The sequence below is a fragment of the Phalacrocorax aristotelis genome, chromosome 1 (assembly GCF_949628215.1).
Source record: "Phalacrocorax aristotelis chromosome 1, bGulAri2.1, whole genome shotgun sequence".
NCBI classification, from domain to species: domain Eukaryota; kingdom Metazoa; phylum Chordata; class Aves; order Suliformes; family Phalacrocoracidae; genus Phalacrocorax; species Phalacrocorax aristotelis.
This window is the reverse complement of record NC_134276.1, coordinates 142,261,532-142,283,131: the sequence shown is the minus strand read 5'-3', so window position 1 is coordinate 142,283,131 and position 21,600 is coordinate 142,261,532. Positions and strand designations below refer to the sequence as shown.

General features: G+C 41.3%; 1 protein-coding gene across 1 annotated transcript in view; it reads right to left on the bottom strand.

The window, feature by feature from the left end:
• The window catches only part of EFCAB6 (EF-hand calcium binding domain 6), a 107,067-nt gene that overhangs the window by 14,853 nt on the left and 70,614 nt on the right, over positions 1–21,600 (bottom strand). The window contains 3 exon segments of the mRNA XM_075088236.1: positions 6,547–6,735; positions 9,931–10,126; positions 13,814–13,969. Coding sequence (XP_074944337.1) covers positions 6,547–6,735; positions 9,931–10,126; positions 13,814–13,969 — 541 coding nt within the window.

Here is a 21,600-nt window from a genome sequence, read left to right as displayed (position 1 = left end):
CAAGAGAGGGTAGGCATTATGATGCGGCTTTTCTTATGGGCCTCCCTATGTAGCGTGCTTGCTGTTCAAAGCAGGGGTGTATTTTTCTTCTTTAGAAAGTTCCTTGCACAGCCTCATGTCCTTTTCTATAAATGGCATAACTATGCTGATTAGTAATAAAAGAAGGCTCTGCCACCCACACCTGCTCAGTGAAGCTCCTTCCTGTTTCTGGAAGATTTTTCTATTAAGAGGAATTCTTAATTACTAAGTAAATCAGTACATCAAGAAAAATTACAATTTCTCTGGTCCTGTTCCCTGCCATGTCACAATTCTGGCCTCCCTCCCTTTCTGGGAAGGCTCAGGAAGCAAAGGTCTTGGGAAACAACTTACACAAGAAAGCCCTTATATCTTCCCCTGAAAAAGGATGCATTTTCCTCTTTGTACGTGAGAATGACCTCTGCCAGAGGTAATCATCCTTTTGACAGTCTACAGAGTTTTAGAGGCTTCTGTGCTTAGCCCATGGGCCCTCCTTTAGCCTAACAACGGGTATCTTCAAGTTGTTTTCCATAAATGCTCTTCCCTAAAGATGTGTGGAAGCAGCAGAGTTAGTTTCCCGAGTGTGGATTAGGAAATGCATTTTCTGCTCACATTCAGATAACCAGTAATTCACCAGCTAGCCTGCTCTAGCTCTCAGGGTCTCAGCACTATAGAGAAACTTGTATTTTATCCCTGGACTACAAGTAGAGCTGTATCCTCATCTGGCAGTGATCAGTCTAGCTCCATTAACCTGAGTGCTGATTTACGCCTGCTGAGGATTTGATAGCTGGTGTGCAGCAAGAGCTTGCAATAATAAACCCAATTATAAATAAAAGATGAAAACTCCATTGAGGGTCATTCTGTAATGTACCATTTTCCCTTTGACCACCTGTTTGCAACAGACAGATTCAAGTTTTGAGGTCACATTTGTGGGATAAGATACTCTTGGTAGTGTTTAGAATATGTAATGGCATACAATGGTTTCACAAAGTGATTCTGCACAAGTCAAAGGTGGCCCACATGCCAATCCCTGCCTCACCTAGAAAAAAAGCCACATTCCTTTAAAAGTAATTAAAATAGCTATTGTATTAAATAACTACGAAATACTAAGCCTAGGATGAACTGGGTAAAGAAGCAGGAGCCACACTGAGGCTTCTCTGCTCCTCTGTCTCCCCAGCAGTGTCTGCCCATCAGTAGGATGCCTGATGGTCTAATACTATGTTCCCTACTTTCTCCTTTTCCTCTACTTTTAGTCAATATAGAGTGAAAGTCTTCCATCCCAAGGAACAATTTGCTGTTTTAAAATTCCGTTAGACCTTTTTCTTCATTACTCCGAACAGAGAGAGAAAGGGAGGTATGGCTTTGGCAGGCTTGTCAATGGAGAAAGATCCCAAAACAGATATCCCACGCAATGAGGGGCAGCACATTGTAGTCACAGGGAGTGCACTGCACAGGAGAGCAGGGGCAAGGAAGGGAAATTTTCAAATCGGTTTTGCTATGGATAAAGGGAAACATGGAGTTAGATCACAGCATAAGGAAATCTTTAACATTTTGTAGCCTGAAGCAGATGTAACACTGGAAAACAGATACAAACATGCAGGTATCCCAGAAGGGGTATTTCCCTGGAGCGTGGCTGTTTTACATGAGGACAGGCAAAGTTTGTGGTGCTGCTGACTGAGGGTAGGGACATAATCAAGCAGGCCTGCTAACCTCTGCTGCTGGTGCAATGAGTCATGACTGATGACAGTCAGTTTTCTGATCAAATCAGTGGCCCGGACCAGGAGGGCCCAGAGGTTCGACAGTGAGTAATGAACAAAGCTGTAAAACTCCCACCCCCCAAGACTGGGAAAAGCACCGTCCCTGTAGAGCAGGTCCTTCTGTATTTCTGCTGTATTTTCACAGGTAGATTTTGGTTGCAAAATGAACTTCAGTGCCCCACACTAAACAGAGTGCACAAGGGCTGGGTTAGTAACACTGCTGAATTTAGGAAGCAAGGTTGTGGAAAGACCGAGGATGTCGCTACTCTGTTACATGGGTTTTTTTGAGGTCCAAAACTAAATGTTTACAACAGATACATTCAGAGTTGCACTCTTTGCATTTCATCATTTGCAAGCAAATCAGTGTTTGGGGAGTCACAACACAGCCACCCTCCATTCATGGTGCTGGTAAGCTGTGTCAGTGCTGTCCCCTCTTTTGATTTAGGAATAGTTTCCAAGATCACAAGGAAGCTATTTTGTTTGTATTTTACATGAAGGGGATGTAGCAGCCACTGCTGAGTGCAATGTGATGTGAGAGCAAGTGGCTTTAGCTCTGTAGACTCTCCACCAGCAGCATGGCCAACAGAGGTGATGTACACATGCTTTTAACTAGCGAATAGCAGAAACTAGTCCTGGACCTCGAGGTACAGTTCTCACAGTGCCAGGCTTCAAGAAGAGGTGTAAACTTGATATACTAGGGGAAATCCTCTCATGGGTACTGGTCCAAGGAGAAGCAGGATGCCTTCTCTGTCAGGAAGAGCATCAAGGGATGAACAAAAAAGCCGGCAGTTTTGTAGGCAGGTTGATTAGGTGGAACTGGCTGAAAACAAAGTGCACTCAGCTGGTGAAGGCGGCATTCTGCAGCATGAGACAGACTGCAGAGAAACTCAGAACAGGAAGCTAAATACAACCATAAATGGAGAGTTTAGTACAGAAAGAGAAAGTTCAGGACAAAGCTAAATAAAATGCCTGATTTGATATTGAAATGCTCTGCAAAGTTTTCTGCAAAGAAGTCCTGGAATTCAATCTGATTTCCAAGTTTCATCATTTTGCATGAAAACACATTTTTTAAAAACAAGCTTTGCTGAATGTGTTTCTACTCACTCCAGTAATTCCCTTTGTCAGCTGCAAGGCTTGTGTGTCAGCAAACCCCTTCTTATCTCAGTTCCTGCCCTTGAATGGGCACAAATGATGATGTCTCCCTTCTCTCTGTCATCTCCTAAACCTGACCTGCTCTCTTTCTACTCACTGCTGGACTTGACAGGTGAAGGTTTACTAAGCTTGCAGCAAATCACTCATCTCTCTCAGCTCCAGAAAGGCTAAACAACAAATAGTTTGGCCCTGATCATAATCCCTCCTTTCCCCATATAGTCCCCACTATAGTGCAGCTGTGCGGATCCTGTATGGACACCTTGCTGGTCTAGACCTGACCAGTGTGCCTTTAACACATTCTTTACTTTTTTCTCCTTCCACGTCTGAAATAGCTCACAGTGGGGAAGGACATGCGAGTACATTTTCTTTTGGGGAGGTCTGGTTCCCAAGTAAAGCTTTCATTAGGCTGGACTGCATTAGCCACTTACTTTAATGCAGAAGAGCTCCACTCAGTCCTTATTAATCACAGGATTGGCAGGTCAGTCAAGAAAAGTGTATAATGCATGGTCCCAGCTCCAGGGTCTGGACTTTTACAAATGTACTCAGAGAGTCCACTGGTGGTTAATAGCATCCCACCTAAGACAAAATCCTCTCTGTCCCCTTCCTCAGCTCTTCTGCAGCTGGTTAACAAGATCCAAGCTAAGCACCATAACCTTGGCTCTTTCTTGTCTGAATATTAAGATGCAAACATATTGCTTAAAATACTTTACATTCCTTCAGTTCTATTTTTGTATAGTATAGCCCTACAGCCCTACAGAGCTGTATTTCAGTAGGCATCCTGCTCATATACAGCTGCTCTAGTGTGTATGCTAGAGTGTTAATCAGAATGTAAAGCTCATCAACATATGTCAAAGCCATCAAAACATCCACATGACACATAAAACATTTAGAAATAATTTCCACGAGATTTTTTTCATCTCCCCTTATTCAGCTGTTTTCTGAGGAAAAAATACATCTTAAGCCTGTATAGCTTTTGGGTTTGTGAATGTTTGCCTTTGTGGTTGTGGGTTTTATTTATGAGGTGCCATTTGAGACGAAAGTCATCCCAGGCTCATACTTTACTAGTTCAGTAAATTTTCCATACTTTAATGATCAAGCTGCATACTTTACTTGTTACTTTTTAATATACTTCAGTGATCAAATTGTATAGCGTAATGATCAGTTTTCCTAATGTGCCTGAATGAGTTGCATACCTCATTAATTTAGATACATACTTTACAGGCCAAAATTGTAGCGTGTTTGGATGAAGTGAAAAATTTAACAACCAGCCGTCTCTCAGAACCTGCACAGGAGCCCAGGAATACATCTCAGCCCAGGGTGGGATGAAACTGCAAGGGCGTGGGAAATTTTGGGTTGAACCCAAAATGGAAACATGAGATTTGAGAGCATCTGGAAGCTGAAACAGCACCGTGAACCTGGTTCGTATTTGTTTTGTCTTTTCTAAAATGTTCCCTTGTGGATTAATTTGAGATTTTAATGATGGATTTATCCCTTCTACCCCTAACACAACACAGACAACTGTTCAAGGTGAACACATAATATTGAAAAAAGCAGTACAGGCTCCAGTCCTGTCATGGACCAAGTATCTCCTGAAAGATGTGGAGATAGCTTACTTTTTTGCTAAGCTGAGGTCAAAAGTATTCATGGCCTTGGAGGGCTGACTGTTAAAGAGACTTTGTGTTAAAATGTACACTGTTGCAGAGTTTGATCCCAGGAATTGTGCAGTTTGTCAAGTTGTTAAGGAGGCTTAACACCTACTTTAAGGATGAGAAGGCATTACAGCAAAACCTTCCCTAACAAAAGCAGCTACCTCTTCTAAAGTTAACACGAAAGCTTGCTGGTGGGTCAATATTGCAGCACACCAATACATTCTTAAAATAATTATACAGATATGTTATATTTCATAAAACTGGTCTTTGTGCTGGTATGACTCAGTTGAAACTTACTGAATTTATATCAGCATAAAAGCAGGAAAGGGGGAAATGCAGCATTTTCTGACCTATACAAAGTACTCCACTGTTTTACACTTGAGAACCATGTAATCTATTACATCTGTTAAGATTGCATTTTAATTTTAATAAGATGAAAATATAAATATTTAAAAATCCCCAACTATTTTTTAAATAACTATAATTAAATGTAGTCCTGCCACTAAGGACAAAGTAACAGTTACACTACTATAAATATTAATGCTAAATTTACAGAGAATAAAATACATTTTAGCAACCTTATAAAATTTTAAGTAAAGCTACACTTATAATAAGCACTTTGGTAAAGCTATGCCTATTGGTAACTGACATGCATAGATAACGTCTCTAATCCGCTACAAAAGCTTATAACACATTACAAGCGTTTGGAGCTGTTTATGGGTCCTCCTTCATTCGAAATCTGTGGTCCTATCTCCCTCCTCTCGTGAATCACTCCAGCCCTGCCATTATTTGAAGTAGCCTGACAGACTTCGACTCAGGACGTGATCTCACTGGCTTTCCAGCTACTTTATGACACAAGATTTAATCACTGTATAGCTCTATACAGAATGTTGTTTAGTACAACATTCTATTATCACCATGGCAATAAAGTGGTAGGCTTTTTATATGGTTTTCCATTGGGTGATGATTATTATTTTTCTCATTTTATTTGTGCTTCAAGCATATACTTTTGAAAATGAAACATAGTTACTTCTTAGAACATAAGATGCAAGTTAATACTTACTTTTTTCTTTTTCTTTTTTTTTTTTTTTTTTAAGAACAGCTTTTTAACTAGCTAGTAGCCAGACTTCACATCCTTAGCCAACTTCAGAAATGAGCTGTAAGGTAATGTAACTTGGTCTCCTGCACCCCCAGATCTACTTATACCCAATTCCCACTGGGTAAGGCAGACTAAGAGGGGAGAAGCCAAAGGAAAGGGAAGGACTGTGAAATTAAAATAGGACAGAGACTTCTTTCACTTACACCTTTTGGTAATGCCTCTATTGTTTACAAACATAGTAAGGACTGCTGCACAGATAAAAGGATGTGATTATGAACAGAAGGATCTGTTCCTGCGGTCTGCACCAAGTGAATGATTCCAAGTGAGACACTGTGGACACAAACCTCTGCCACAGAGAAACAGCAACTCTAGTTTTGAGTTGTTGTGACATGCATATTCAGAGGATCAGAAGACTCTGTCCATGACTGCAGTCAAGATTTTCTCTGTTCTTGACTAATCTCTGTGTTTAACCTTCCTGCTGCATCTACACTGCTGTTACTGTTTGGCACCAAGAACCTGGTGGGCTTCCCACTCCACTCACTTCTTTTGTCCAGGCCCTGCCAGTCCATGTAGACGGGTCAGGGATCATTTGGCATATTTGGGCATCCCACATCCTATGTAGCCCCACTGGGGCAATCTGGCTGTATCTGTGGTTATGTTTTCAGCTTGCCACATGTACAGACCTAAATCTACATGAGTGCAAGACTTAGCTTCTGAGAGCAGTTTGTAAGGAGACAAGGGCTTCGACGGACTTCAACCGAGATCGACAGAAAGATATGTGAATTTTGCATGCTTAGTCAGTCAGTCAGTCACTTCTCACACATCAGATCGTAGCTTTTAAAGAAATACATTATGGCTTGGTAGCTCTTCTTACCTCTCTGGGGTGGTTTATATTTTTTAGGAAAACTTTCCAGTCTACCATGAAGTCCTCACAAAGGTAAAGGTTCTTGACAAGGTGCCTGAACTGCTTGTCTGATAATTCAAAGCAAAAATGGTCAAGCACTTGCCAAAATTCCAGTGCTTTAATTACTCCAGTGCCTTCTTTATCAAGTAGAGAAAATGCCTGAGAACCGAGAATTCAAATTATTTAAGCAAACCCAGGCGTCCCAAAAGAGAAGTATTTTTTATCAACCATTTCACAGTTCACATGGAGTTACCTGAGACCCATATGCCTTTTACTTGCAGGTGTTTTATACATAAAGAAACAAAACACAGTTCTCAGAACCTTACCTAGTTTGAAGCATTCCTTTCTTTTAAAAATGAGATGCAGTTGTTGAAATAAGCCAAAAATAGCCTGTATTTCTGTACCACATGGAAATATAAATATGGAAATAAGCAACAACCTACAGTAAAAGCAAAAAGGCATTATATCAAGTATCTAAACATTCCAGAAAAGGTATTCATTAAAATTAGAGGGAAAACAAACAAAATTACTTAAGGGCTGCCTTAAATAATTTTAATTAAAATATTTTAAATTAAACTCACCTGAGCATATTTAATTTGCCTTTTTTCCCCTGCCGCATACCTTCCCGCCTCCCCGCCCCCCCAATAATTCCCCCTTTGTTCCCGGACAGGCAAGGTTGTTTTCTGTTCCCTAAAGGACTCAGTAGTCCTTCATCCTCTTTAGCTCCAGCTCATCCTGAAGGCTTACTTGCTCTCTTCTCATCCTCCCTTGCACAAAATGCATGGTATGTTCTTTGTGGGAGTTTTCCAAAGGTTCCCCAGGGGAAACAGATTGGTTTAGCACAGTTGCAGCAGAAGTCATGCAAGGGAATAGTCCAAATGAGTGGCAGAAATACCAAGGTCTAGAAAAGTTGTGGGTCGTCTCCATCATATCCACTCTCATTCTGCCCAGCTGATACTGACTTACTGTGCCCCCTTGCTTTATTCTGCCCCTTATTTATGGTGCTGCACATAAAAATGATAGATTCCATAACTGTAAATGAATATTACACCTTTCAAAACTTCAGGTTAAAGTCCTATTAGTCTGCTAAAACTATAGAATATTGGCTTAATACAGTAATTTTTATGTTTTAGCATTAGAACTGTTCTAAATAATGGGTTTAAAAATTGATATTTTAATGTACATGAACCGTGTCTACTGGGAAAACAAATGCTACCACATCCAAAAGTCACTGGAAAGGAATCCTGTGATCACTAAAGAGGATTCTGTAACATCTTAATATGAAAGTTTCATCTTTGCTTACATACTGAAAGTCTTCCGGGAAGAACAAAGCACTGAGTATACAGTATGCATTGCACTAAGTATGGTGAAAATGAATGGGAAACTATTATACTGCAGAGGACCCACCTGAACTCTTAAACTATTTGTTATGAAACTTCAAAGGTCTGTATTGAGTCGTAGAAGTGTTGTGGATCGGATGTGATGGGTTTTTTTCAACTAGCTGGACTCTAGGAACTGTGCTTTCAGATCTGCCTCTTTCTAACAAAATATTTTGTTATAGGCTTATGTCATTAAAGTCCCCCATCACATAGGTGGCAGCAACTATTACTCAAAAAAATGGCTCAGAAGAAAATCAAGAACTTCCTTATTTTCTCATGTAAGGGAAATAAGAAGTTTGGATTTTCCATAGCGTGGTGAACAAAGTTTGGCTCTCCATGGAGAAAATCCCTTGGTCCCTGAAGTTATATGAACCACCAAAACATATCCTAAAAGACTAAATAGATGATTTGTTCACGCCAAAAGTAATTTTCAAATTATACCCTCCGCAGACAAAACTGTGACCTTTCTCCATTCCCAAGACATGAGAGGACAGATATTGTCTTCAATTAAAATTTAACAAACACTAACCTGTGCTATTGAGTTTATCAGGAAGGATGATTTTTTTTTCCCCCCTTACTATGAAAAATGTGAAGTGATTATATAGGTATTTCAGTATCCTCTTCAATAGTTAGCCTATCTGGCCAAAAATGGCAACATGGCCCCAATATTTACAAATGTCACAGGAGTCTCCAAATAGGATGGAAAGAGATTTCAGTAAAGAAACAGCATCTCCCATGGTACTACTTTTTTTGGGGTGCTTGTACCAGTGACATCACTTGTGACATCTTTGTTGGAAGCCTGTGTTATTTTTAACTGCAGGACAGAATCTACAGATTGAGATTTCAGAAATGCAGCCATAGATGACAGGGAATTTCTACCCCCATCGTCCTCCCAGTCACTGTTCCCTTCCCCTCCCTTGTGCGGGCAGCAGCTCTCCCATGGCCACGCACAACTAATCAGGCTTTTGTCAGGCTGAAGTTCCCTGACCCAGGTCATTGGGCAGGAAGACAAGTACTGGTTTTGACACAAGGCAGGCAGGAGGACTGCATTGCTGGGGATACCAGGGTAGCGAGACCACATAAGCCTGCCTTTAAAGCCATGAGCTTACACCAGACCTGAAACTGCAGGTGCAGACGAGATGGCTCAACAGTTCTTTGTGATAGGAATGTTTCCTTCAAGGTCTTTTCGATTATTCTTTCCCATGCTTGAAAACAACCTTACTGTGGCATCAAGAATTATTTAGTCAAGGGGCTGCTCCAGTTCAGTAGACTCCAACACAACAGTCTAAGACTGCTCAATATGCAGCATTTATTCACTCAGGGCTTTCAAAATTCTAGAGAGAAGTGCTATTTTTATTGTTCTCGTTTTGCAGGTGGGAAAACCACCTGCTCAACAGCTAATGTATTTTATCTGTCTGTGTCAGAGTCAGAAGTGGCCAACAGCAGAGCCCCAGCTGACAGGTGCTAACTTCTGCAGCCACTATAATGTGCTCACATCTGATCACATGTCTGTACCCTCACTTGCTACATGATCCTTTCACCTCACGCTGATAAAACCATAATGACTGCCTGCAGTAGCACATTATATCTAGATACGATAAGTCTCAGCTTAGGAAGCTCAGAGCTATTTGAAATATGGGATATTTACATGCTTGGGACAAAATTTACAGAAAACTGGAGGAGGAAAAGGCATTTGGGGAAGAGAGGAGGGTCCTTCCTAATAATTTGCTATTTGCTTTTTCCTTCCCAATCTTTAACTTCACAAAACATCTAGGCTTGACTTAATATGCTTGTTTTGTGGAGATACCAGAATCAATTAAAAAGTCTGCAGTTGTCAGATGCAATTTCTACATAGGCCAAGGTGGTTTGTAGTGCTCAGTTACTGGCAGAAAGGTTTTGAAGCCTTTGGGTTAGTCCCCAGACAGGCAGGAAAAAACAGAGATTAAATAAAATGCAGTGACCATGTGAAACTTACCTTGTACAACAAACCATAAGATGATGCAACTATTTCTTCTGTCTTAATTAGTGTCTGTTCTAAGCTGAGTGCTGTAAAGCTTGCAGGTGGTGCAGCCTGCTTTTGTCTCTGTTGGTATTTAGATGCTCTGCCATCATCAATTGCTCTCAGGAAATCAAAATAAGAGAGCTTGCTGTTCTGAATGCTGATTCCTAAGCTAAGGGAAAAACACAGAATGAGATATCAATGATTTTAAATCATTATCTCACTGTTGTCTGTACTGTTTAATTATTATGATATATTATTTGTACTGCAGCAGCACTTCAAGGTATGCTTGTGCTCTCAGTGTATAAATCCTGTTAGTTCGAGCCCAAGCTCCTTCTCAGGTCTAAGCCATCAATCCTATCAGTTAGATGCAACCACACTCTCAGAAGCAGATCCAGGCCAATCTTGACATGCTCAACAGGTGAGCTGCTTTACCCTGGGCCAAAGTGCACAACCCTCCAGTCCATCAGCATTAATTTTGTGGTTTTTTAAGCACAGCACAGTATTTTGATCACAATCAACTGCTGACCTTACCATCCCCAATGTGGCCAGAGGACACATAGGCTCCTAACCTTGTCCTTGAATCTCCTTTTCACGTCACCATGTAAACACAGTCTAATAGACTGCCTTGAGCAGTAGGTGTTCCTTGTACTAAGTGCTGGTAGTTTCCCTTGACTTTCTGCTTGTTGTGGTTTAGCCGGCAACTCAGCCCCACCCAGCCGCTCGCTCACTCACTCCTCCACCGGCAGGATGGGGGAGAGAATCAGAAGGGTAACGCTCGTGGGTTGAGATAAGACCAGTTTAATAATTAAAATAAAACAATAACGACAACAACAATAATAATGCAATGAAAAGGAAAATAATGAGAGAGAGGTGAAACCTGGGGCAGGGGAAGGGGAATGAACAACCAAAACCAAGAGCCCATGATGCAGCCACTCACCACCCGCCGACCCGACGCCGCCAGTGCCTGAACCACAACCGCCGCCGCGCGCCAACTGCCCCGTTCACGTACTGGTCGTGGGGTCACGTGGTATGGAATGAGCATCCCATCGGCCAGTCGGGGTCAGCTGTCTGGGCTGTGGCCCCGCCCCTCCCGGCCTCCTGCCCTCCCACGTGGCAGAGCACGGGAAGCTGGGAAGGTCCCTGGCTGCTACAGGCGCTGCTTAGCCACGCTGAGCCGCTACCTAACAGCGACTAAAACACCAGTGTGCCTTTGGCACTTTACCAGCTACAGTGAAGGAAATTAACTCTATCCCAGCCAAAACCAGCACACTGCTTTACAAAAATACCTTTGATTTGCAGATGCTGAAGTGCTGCTTAAGCCTCCCAATAAGTCATGATCATTACAATTCACAGGCAAAGCAGCAGAACCACATACAGCCCGGAAAGCTGTTACCAGACCCAAGCTAGGACATCCAGTACCACTCTGCGATAGGTTTCATGGATATACTGGCACAGGTCTATATCCACAATTTCTCTACCACATGGGAGGAAACCAAACCAGGTTCCATACAATACTTTTCCTTATGTTTGTGACAGAAGGGCTTACCTTCCCTCTCAACCTGTACTTCACCCTGCATGGTTTGGCCAGCCAGTAGAGGACTATTTTACGGGTTCTTCGCAGGACTCAGCCTCACTGTGTCTCAGGCACTGGCCCTCCCTCCTTTGGTGCACCCTTGGAGCTGCACAGAGGGCTGGCACGTTTGTCCCAGCAGCTGCTGCCATTGACTCATGGCGCCGTGTCTGGTGAGGGTTTCTCTTCTGCTCACTTGTGGTCAGACTGTACCTGGGAGCCCAGCCCATGGGCTCTGCAGGCTGCGCTCACAACTTGCCAAACTTCTGTCGGCTGAAACATCTCCTGGATCACAGACACTGGGGAATTTCATGTTCTGTCACATCAGAAATTCAGTGGGTTACAGAGCTGACTACAGATAGCTCCAGGTAACAACAGTGAATATATTTTTCTATCAAATACCAGCATGGGGAAAGATGAGCTCCTGCATATGATTTGGGGATTTTTTTTCTGCAGAGGACTTTGTCACCAAACTAAATTAATTTCTACTCAAAGATGTTTTACCATAAAAAGACTGGAATTAAGGCAAGCTTCACATATATAGAAGATATGTGAAATAAAAGTTATTTAGCATTAAAGACTAAGATGAGATGCATAGCAGTAACCATTTCATGAAAAGCTACTTTCTTCCAATGTCCTGTGACTTGTGACCACTTAATGAAAAGACACCTGGTTTATTTTAAGCAAGGACTTCAAACCTGTCTAATGAGCCTGTAGAATTCATTGCCACAAGGGATACAATAGCAGGGGTTTGCTCTGCTCTCACTAATCCAGTATAGAGCCAGTGCAGTCAGTTTATGGAATTTGCTACCATCGAAAGACAGAGAGTCTCCCGACTACAGTATTCATTGGGTGTTTTAGATACAGATCTGTTCGCTCCCACGGAATTATTCCAGACTGGCCTTACGGTTGCCATCTATGGAGAGGTTTTCAGTAGACTTTAATAATTTTATAGCCAGTTATCAGAACTATAGATTCTTTAGTAGGTAGACAATTCCTATGCTGCAGGGGAAAGGCTGGACTTTTTTTCATTTTTGCATTCAGCTTTTTTGTTAGAATTATGATCAAAGCAAGTCCTAGAGAGCCAGAACTTGACAGAGGAGATGGCCCCACTACACAATCCTGATTTTCTTGTTTAAAACTGAATTACTGTAATGTACTTTTATCATCTGTTTCCACAGTAAATCACTGGGGACCAATGCCTCAGCTACCAATCACCAGAATATCCAGTTACAAGAATGTCTAATTAATGGGGAGAGCCAGTAAAACAAAGAGGAAGCTTTATAAAACAGGCTGGAAAAGAAATTAACTATAGACCCCATATCTGCTAGTAAGAAAAAAAAAATATTCAAGAGCCCTGATTTTGCATCTTGCAGCTGCACAGCACTCCCACATACTACCCGTGTCAAGCTGGCTCCAATATTGGAGGCAGTGTGTGGAAAAGGAAATAATCAACACCATTTCAGCGGAGAAATAAATTGCCAAGTGGGCATTAAAATTTTAGTAATAAAACTAAATGCATATGCTAATCTACTCTGTATTATTTAGAAAAGATTATTTTGGATCAAGAAAGGAATAATCTGCACAAAATTACAATGAATGGAGGTGTTTATCATCAAGAGGTCTTTGAGAAAGAAACAAGCAGCAGATTCCTATTAAGGTTTTGATTCATAAAAAGTTGATCACCCAATTAAAGGTGAACTGTGAAAAGACTTTGTTAATTTTCTTTCAAAAAAGAGTCTGGTCTGGCAGGCTCTGGAGAATAAAACCCAGTGCTGCCAGGCGTATGACCTTTGGGGTACTGTTTGGTGCACAGAACCTCAGCTACCTATTGTTGGAGCAGGTCCTTTGTGTTCTTCTGCCCCTACTAAAGTGATTTTTCTTCTTACTTATATTAACACAGAAAATTAAAAGTATAGTTTTGTATGACAGCAGCATTGAATAATTTGAAAATTATTGCTATTTTACAACCAGATTTAATTTTCTATTTTGAACAGAATCTGTTTCGCACACCTGCCCTATTAAATTGAAATTAATTAAATAAAACAAGCTAGCAAACAAATACACATAATCAAAGCATACCTTTTTATGTAAGAAGCCATTTCACTCTCATTACCTGCAGAATCAATAAATTATCTAAGAAGATTTTTCACTTATATGCAGTTTTAAGCATGTGGGTATCTCCATTAATTTTAACAGAGCTTCTTATATGCTTAATACTAAGTAGACTCCTATAGGCTTTGCTGGGTGTGACCAAAGAAGTGTTTAGGAGGTAATCATACATACCTGTTTAGAAGACTGCTGAACTGATCATGATCAAGGTAGTAGCTGAATTCTTGTAGTATGCTGTGCAGGTCACATACTGTTACATAGCCATCTCTATTTTTATCCACTTTACGAAAGGCCTTATTGAAATCTTGGAAGTAATCCCTAAATTTATCCCTGAAAGAGAGCAGATGTTTATTTTAGCTCCTTTGTTAAATCAGATAAAAAGGATACAAACAAATACAAGAAATAGGGGTGGAAGGGCAGAGAAAGATTTTGAGCTTATTTGTGTGTGGTAAGTTCATATAATTCATTCAAAGACTGCCAAATTGTTAACAAATAAACCTCAAATGCAGCAACCCCCACTCTACCCCCCCCCTTTAATTTGCACATGGAATTGCATGACACAAGCCTCCCATTGTAAACAAATGCTCCTTGGGTGATTAACTGGTTACTGTCCCTGTTCAGAACTGCAGCTAGAAAACAGCGCTCTCTTTTAAATCCTGTACAGATAAGAGTTAAAAAATATTTAGTACAGCTGTTAAAATTATATGGATTTGGCAGCAGACTTTCTGCAATTTGAAGCTCCTGAAACTTTGACTAGTAAGAAATATTTCAACAAAAACACCCAAGCAAAATCTGGAGTAGCGCAGGGCCTGATCCATGCTGAAGGGAAGAAGTGCAGACCTTCTGATAATTCACGGGTACTTTGGATCAGCACCTTAAAACCTCTCTGAGATATTTATCGTTTCTTACACATGATCAAATTCAGGCCTCAAAATCTTGACTCTTCCTCCAACTTTATTTGGTCACTTGTACTTCAATGGCATCAGGGACCTTTTGATCAAACTTTGGAAACCCAAGCAATATCCCTCTCTGCCTCTTTATTCAACAAAAGCCTCCCTGCATTTTGGCTCAAGAGGACAAGGCAGGCACAAACATCTGTCCTTACTGCATGTCTTCAACCAACAAAGTCACTTAAGATTAATGTAGGTTAAAATAGTGGTGAAGTACATCTTGATGCAGATTACCAAGCATACATAAATTACCTACATCTATTTGGCACTTACAAGATAATAGCCTTATGACAAAACCAGCAAGTTTGGATCTGGGTTAATACCTACAGCTGCACTCCATTTACTCTGGGATTGCTCTTTCTGACAGCCCTACGGTACAGAGTGCGGAGGCTGGGTTTGTTAGGGAGTCAGGATTTGTAGTATAAAAGGCTTATTACAGTGATAATACAGTTCAACAATGTAACTGACATAATCAAGGATGATTCATTGCCTCAGCCTCTCACCAAGTCTTCTGTCTGTGTATCTAACAGCTCAGACCAGTTCACTCTGCTCCTTGTTAAGCCACCATCCATCAGCTGGCACCTGAGCCTTACTTTTCTCCTTCATAGGAATAGAACCATAGTAACATAAAATAGTTTGGGTTGGAAGGGACCTTTGAAAGTCATCTAATCCACCCCCCCCTGGAATGAGCAGGGACATCTTCAACTAGATTAGGGCAAGGGGCAGTAGGCACAAACTGGGACACAGGAAGTTCCACTGAACATGAGAAAAAAACTTCTTTGAGGGTGACAGAGCAGTGGAACAGGCTGCCCAGAGAGGTTGTGGAGTCTCCTCTGGAAATACTCAAAACCCATCTGGATGCATTCCTGTGCCCCCTGCTCTAGGTGACCCTGCTGAAGCAGGGGACAAGGTGATCTCCAGAGGTCCCTTCCAACCCCTACCATTCTGTGATTCTGTGCTCAGAGCCCTGTCCAACCTGACCTTGATCATTTCCAGGGATGGGGCACCTACCACCTCTCTGGGCAACCTGTTCCAGCATTTCACTGCCTCATTGTAAAAGATTTCTTTCTTACATCTGGTTTCAATCTACACTCTTTTAATTTAAAACCATTACCCCTTGTCCTATAGCAATGGGCCCTGCTAAAGTGTTTGTCCCCATCTTTCTTATAAGCCCCTTTAAGTACTGGAAAGCTGCAATAAGGTCTCTGCAGAGCCTTCTCTTGAGGCTGAACAACCCCAACTCTCTCAACCTGTCCTAATAGGAGAGGTGTTCCATCCCTTTCATCATTTTTGTGACCCTTCTCTGGAAGGGTCTCTTCTCTGCTTCAACAGGTCCATGTCTTTCCTGTGCTGAGGGCTGGACACAGTACTCCAGGTGGGGCCTCACCAGAGCAGAGTAGAGGGGCAGAATCACCTCCCTTGACCTGCCAGCCACGCTGCTTTTGATGTGGCCCAGGATACAGTTGACTTTCTGGGTTTCAAGTGCACATTGCTGACTCATGCTCAGCTTTTCATCTACCAGTACCTCCAAGTCCTTCTTAGCAGAGCTACTCTCAATCCTTTTATCTCCCAGCCTATATTGATACCTGGGATTATCCTGACCCAGGTGCAGTCATGAACCTCATGAGGTTCACATGGGCCCACTTCTCAAGCTTCTCCAGGCACCTCTGGATGGCATCTGGTCCCTCAGGCATGTAATTAGTTGTTAGAAGGTTAACACAGGACATGCTAAATCTCATATGCTTTTTAGCAATACTCAGTAAGTCTTCAGAGCTCTACAGACTCTCACAGATCTCCTCAGAGGCATCTGGTCTCAGCTGCAGTTACTGATGCTGTCTTTCCTCACAGCATTGCAGAATCCTTGGTTTTCCATTTTTTTTCAAGAAGCTGTAAGTTTAGTACAGCCTTTACAAGAACAATACATTTTCCTTGTCATTTGTTTCTCCTAAGAATCCATCCTTTTGGACTTTGCACTTCATATGAACAAAGAGTTATTTCCCCACAGCCTTCAGGGTCCAGAAAACACCATTGTGTATGCAAACAACATCACTTACCTTAAAAAAATCTGAATTATGATATGACTTCGGTGGGTTGTTAGCAATTTACTATATGCTTCAGACCCATTGGACCTTCCACTGTTATATGGACTAAATTGGGATTACTGGGACTCTCTGCTTAACCATGTCTCAGCTGGCAAGAATCCAAGTTTCAATTATACTCTTCTCAAGTTTGGTGAAAGTATGGATTACTTCCTAGCTTCACAGCTTGCTTGAGCTGTCTTTTAATAGTTTTAACTCAGCTCACCGTTGTGTTTGGGATATCTGGATATCCTTCATTCCTTACAAATCATTTCATTTCTGAGCTGCTGAACAGGGCACTATCGCTAGATAAAATTTCTGGGACTCCATACCCAAACAAATAGAGCATTAGTGTATGCCATAACATGTTTTGATGTTAAATTCAATTCAAATGCAAATTCAGGTTAATGCCCAAGTCAGATACTTACAACAGGTTCAGATAAATCAACATATGGTATTATCTTTCACATTTTTCAATAGCCTTGTGAGTGTCCTGTACTCTCTAAGGCACATCAGATCATAACACATTGACATCACTATGCTGAAGCATATGCTGCTGAACATAGAAACTCTGATCTGAATTGCTCATGTGGGATTGGTGTGCAATGCCCTCACTACCCCACAGGTGGTGACCTTCATGACTTTCTGCATTGTGTCATCTTCTGTACAGCCTCACCAAACCTAGCCAGCTTTCTTCGGAAATAGGCTAATACTTTTAAAAAACTGTATTTCCAGGTGTTATGTCATTCTTTGTGTTGTTTTCAAGAGCAGACTCCGTGAATGCTCCGGAAAGTGTCTTTGATCAGTAATTATTTCTCCAACATAAACTTGATGGACAAATTGAATGGTTTTATCCCAAAAAAACACCCCAAATCACTAAAAAGTCACACTTTTTATATTTTGGAAGCTGGTCTTTCTTTTGCCTACAAAGTAGTTTTTCTCAGCTCTGACCATAACAGATCAATAAACAAATATGTGACATTTCTTACAATCAGAGAACAGAGCCAGAGCTCTGCTCTCTGCCTGTGCCTCAAATCATGTTGACAAGCGCCCTAGAAACAGAAGCCACACATTTCCATTGATTATTTTTTCAATAATAATGCCTGTAAGTCATCTTTTGTAGACTTTGTCTGTCTTCCAGTCCCAATATACGTAAGGTCAGGAGTTGTCTTTATTAATGCCTTTAATTTGGGAATTCTTTTCCCAGATTTACAGCTCAGTATGTCCATTTTGTGTAGTAACTCAAAAGCTACTTGCACAGATTGCCCATGCGATATGAACCCTCATGTAACATTCACTTGCTAACAGGCCTCTGGACACCCTTGTTATCTTTGTGGACGGCATGTTTGTAATGACTCTGTTTTATCTTGTTGACAGTTAATCTTTTATGTTATTTCTCTGCCCTTACATTTGCATTTGTCTAATCCTACTTCTCAGACCCTCTTAGATACTTTTTTCAGATTCCCTACTGTTTTTCTCTCTACTTGACATCTTCAGTATCTATTTAAGCAGCCCCTGTTGCTTCAAGTGAATGATTTTTCCTACACTTTCCTGTGAAAACTCAAGAATGGACTTTAAGCCTAAAGGAAGTCTTTGAGAGCAGAATATCCTGTACAGTGGTCTAAAAATACATAGTGTTAAACTCCTGACGTGCAAGGAAGTTTGCTTGGATCCAGCAGAAGAATCTGAATTTGTGATTTTTGTAAAAATTGATAAATATTTGTAAAACCATATGCAATCCTTTTACCTGAAAATTGTCCTTTATAGGGCAGTGTCTGTCCTGAAACATACACTTAGTGCCATTGGATGTAGGGACAATCTCAGTGGCCTCTTTTTTGCTCTTCCTGTTGCTAATTGACTCTTCCATTTTTAAACTTCCCACCATTACTCCTACGTAATCTAGCTCCTTCACGAGCTTGTCTCTCACAACCAGAGGAATATTCCTATCAGCACACATTGCTGTGAATATACAGCTCTATATTCTATGTCTACTTTATCTCTGACACTAAAGATTTCTGGGTTTATGATCTCCTGTGTTTATGGTTCCTTCATCAGACTCACTGCTTTAACCAAGCTGGGCGTATTTTAGACCCACTGTTAGCTCTTTTTGCCTATAAATTTAAACTACTGTGTTTATCTTCAATTTTCAATTTAAGTTCATAGAGTCCTTCAGTAGGATTTAGATTCTCAGTAGACACCCTCAGTTTCAATAGTCTTTCTTCATATGTAGAGACTCCTGAGTCTCATTTTTTACAGTGTGTTTGGAGGTAACATTGACTGAGCACCAGTTTTGAATTTAGAGGTGTTTGTTCTTAGTCTGCAGCCCCCTTGTGCAGCATTTGCACAGAAGCTCCATGTGGTATTTTGTATTGTTGGTTGTGCACCACCCCATAGATCTGGGGATATGGAGGGTATTCTTTTTTGCTTCTGCTTTTCCAGTTGCAAGGTCTCGCAAATAACTGTATTTCTTACAGCTGCAGCAGAATTTCTAAACTCCTGGACATAATGTGAATCTGTGAATTATCATATATTTCAGTTTGGTTACTTCTTGCAGGTAGCTCTGAAGAGTTTCTTCAAAACTCTCCTAGTTTCCTTTCCTGACATGTGCTGCTCCCCTTCTGATATTTCCATACTGTCCCTTATGACTGTCCTAGCTTGAATGAACAGATCTCTCTTTTTTTAAAAAAAAATATCCTACCTTCCTGGGATCTTTTCTGTATCTTTGGATCTTTGATGCCAATCACTATCTGATCCCTTAAAATGGAATCTCTGAAAACGTCATAGCTACTTGACTGATCCGTTATTTTAAGATCAGCTAAAAATTCTTCAAAGGACTCCTCCTTCTGCATTCTCATATGAAACCTGTGTCTTTCAAAAGGTCAAGTTTCCTTGCGAGTGCAATATTCCTTCAACTTCCTTTCTATAGCTGCATGGATTGCTCTCTCACCCTGGCTTGGTTTCATGCCATTAAAAACTTTGATAGCTCCTATTCCTGTAATATTCAATAGTTGTGAGCTTCCTCATGATTAATCTAGCCACCGTGTATAGGTTTCAAAGCACGATGTGAATCTTTTCAAGGAAACTACAATATTTCCAGTGTGTTTTAGAGTCTCTAAAAGTCCCTAAAGAGATACCACCTTTTCTCTCACTTTCAAATCTCTTTTTTCTAGTTAATTCCTTCCTCTTTTTCACATTCCGCTGCTGTTACCAATTGATACTTGGTTTAGACTCAAAGCAAGACTTGTATTGGAAAGAGCACAGGGGTATGCTGCAGAGGGTGCACATCAGAGTGCACTTACGTTGCACTCAAGCTGGCTTTGCTGTCTTAAATCTCCATGTATCTAATTACTGACTAACCAGCTCAGACTCCTTCAACCTCCTCTTAGATATGAGACCCTAGAGATCCAACATCTGCTAATTACATCTCTGAGTTTTAACTTTTATTATGTTCAGAAGCCTACAGACTTTCCAGCAGAGACACAAATCTAAAATCTCCTGACAGAGCGTTTGCTTTTTTTGAATTACTGTAATGTGCCACAGCTTAGAACCATGGCTTTACAGCAGTTGCAAAGGGGCAATGGTGGAGAAGGATGGATGCTGAGAACAAGAGTCACAACTAGGAAGCAGGATACAGCAGCCTAAAAGCCAAAACCGGCTGACCACACTAAGGGCAGTTTGTGATTTCAGTGAGAGACTGATCTCCTCCAGCCCCGGAAGGCTATTTAGCATGGCTCCTTCCATCTTGCAAAGGTGTGTTTTGACAGTGTGATATGACCCATGTTATAACCTCATTGCAGAAAATTTCTGAAGCCCTTTTCAACTCTATGTTACTTTCAGTGCCACTCTTCATCACCACTATCATCTTCCACTTAAATCTTCCCAATGGAAGTAAAATTTGAAGTAAAATCAAAACAGTTTATGAGATTCATATTTTTGGAAAATTGAAACATTCAACATTTTTGGACTGATAAAAGATTTCCAAGTAGTAATTATTCCACTCACAGCAGTAAATATGTGCGTGGAGAAAATGAGGATTAAAACCATATATCAAGCTACATTGCCAAAAAATAATATTTTCTTGCAAATGTTTTGTATTTTTCTTGAGAGCTGGAGAGCCACTGTTCAATGTCTGTTTCTAATTTGGGTGATTTGTTCCTGTGAGTTACAACAAAAGCAAAAGGAAAAAAAAAGTGCACAGCAGTATGTTTTGAATTGTAAGATGTCTGGAGCTTTTGTCTGCCTCACAGTGCGTAATCACAGGGCACTGCTACTGCTCCAAAGCTGTTAGGGTGAGGTTCACAGCCCTTGCAGAAAGCCAGAAGAAAGGGCACAGGCTGGATGGGAACTGTGCAAATAGAAATAGAGGGCTTAAACAAGATCACAGAAGGGGGAGTAGGTGCTGCTCCCAATGCTGCTGAAGTGGGTCCTGTAACTAGCCAATTCACAACTCGGGCAAATACCTCCTCCCAGTCTGAATTTGAGAGGTGAAAGAAATCAGTTTTCTAACTCACTGAGAATGAAGTGGGGGCTGAGACCCACGTGAGTCACCAGGGTTAGGTTTTGCAGCCACTGCATCCATTTTCCTGACCAAGAGCATGTCTCCTTACCTTACCAGATCTCCTTTACAGTAAAAGGACATGGTGCCCACCTCTGCTTCCCATATTTGAGCTATCTTATGTGGTCCTGGAGTGGAAGGCTGACACTCGGCTGGATCACTGCTTTCACAGCCACCATGTGGGTGGATTTCTCCGTCAGATGACAACTCTGGCTTAAGAGTCATTTATGGCTTTCCAGGGCCTTATGTGAAATCTGAGGAGTTCAGAGGTCTGGATTCAACTCGTCTTGCACTTCCAGCTTTCCAGGAGAGAAAACCAGACAGGAACTTCTACCACAGGACTGCTCCCACTGGCCAGGAGGTGGGTGAGGAAGTGTA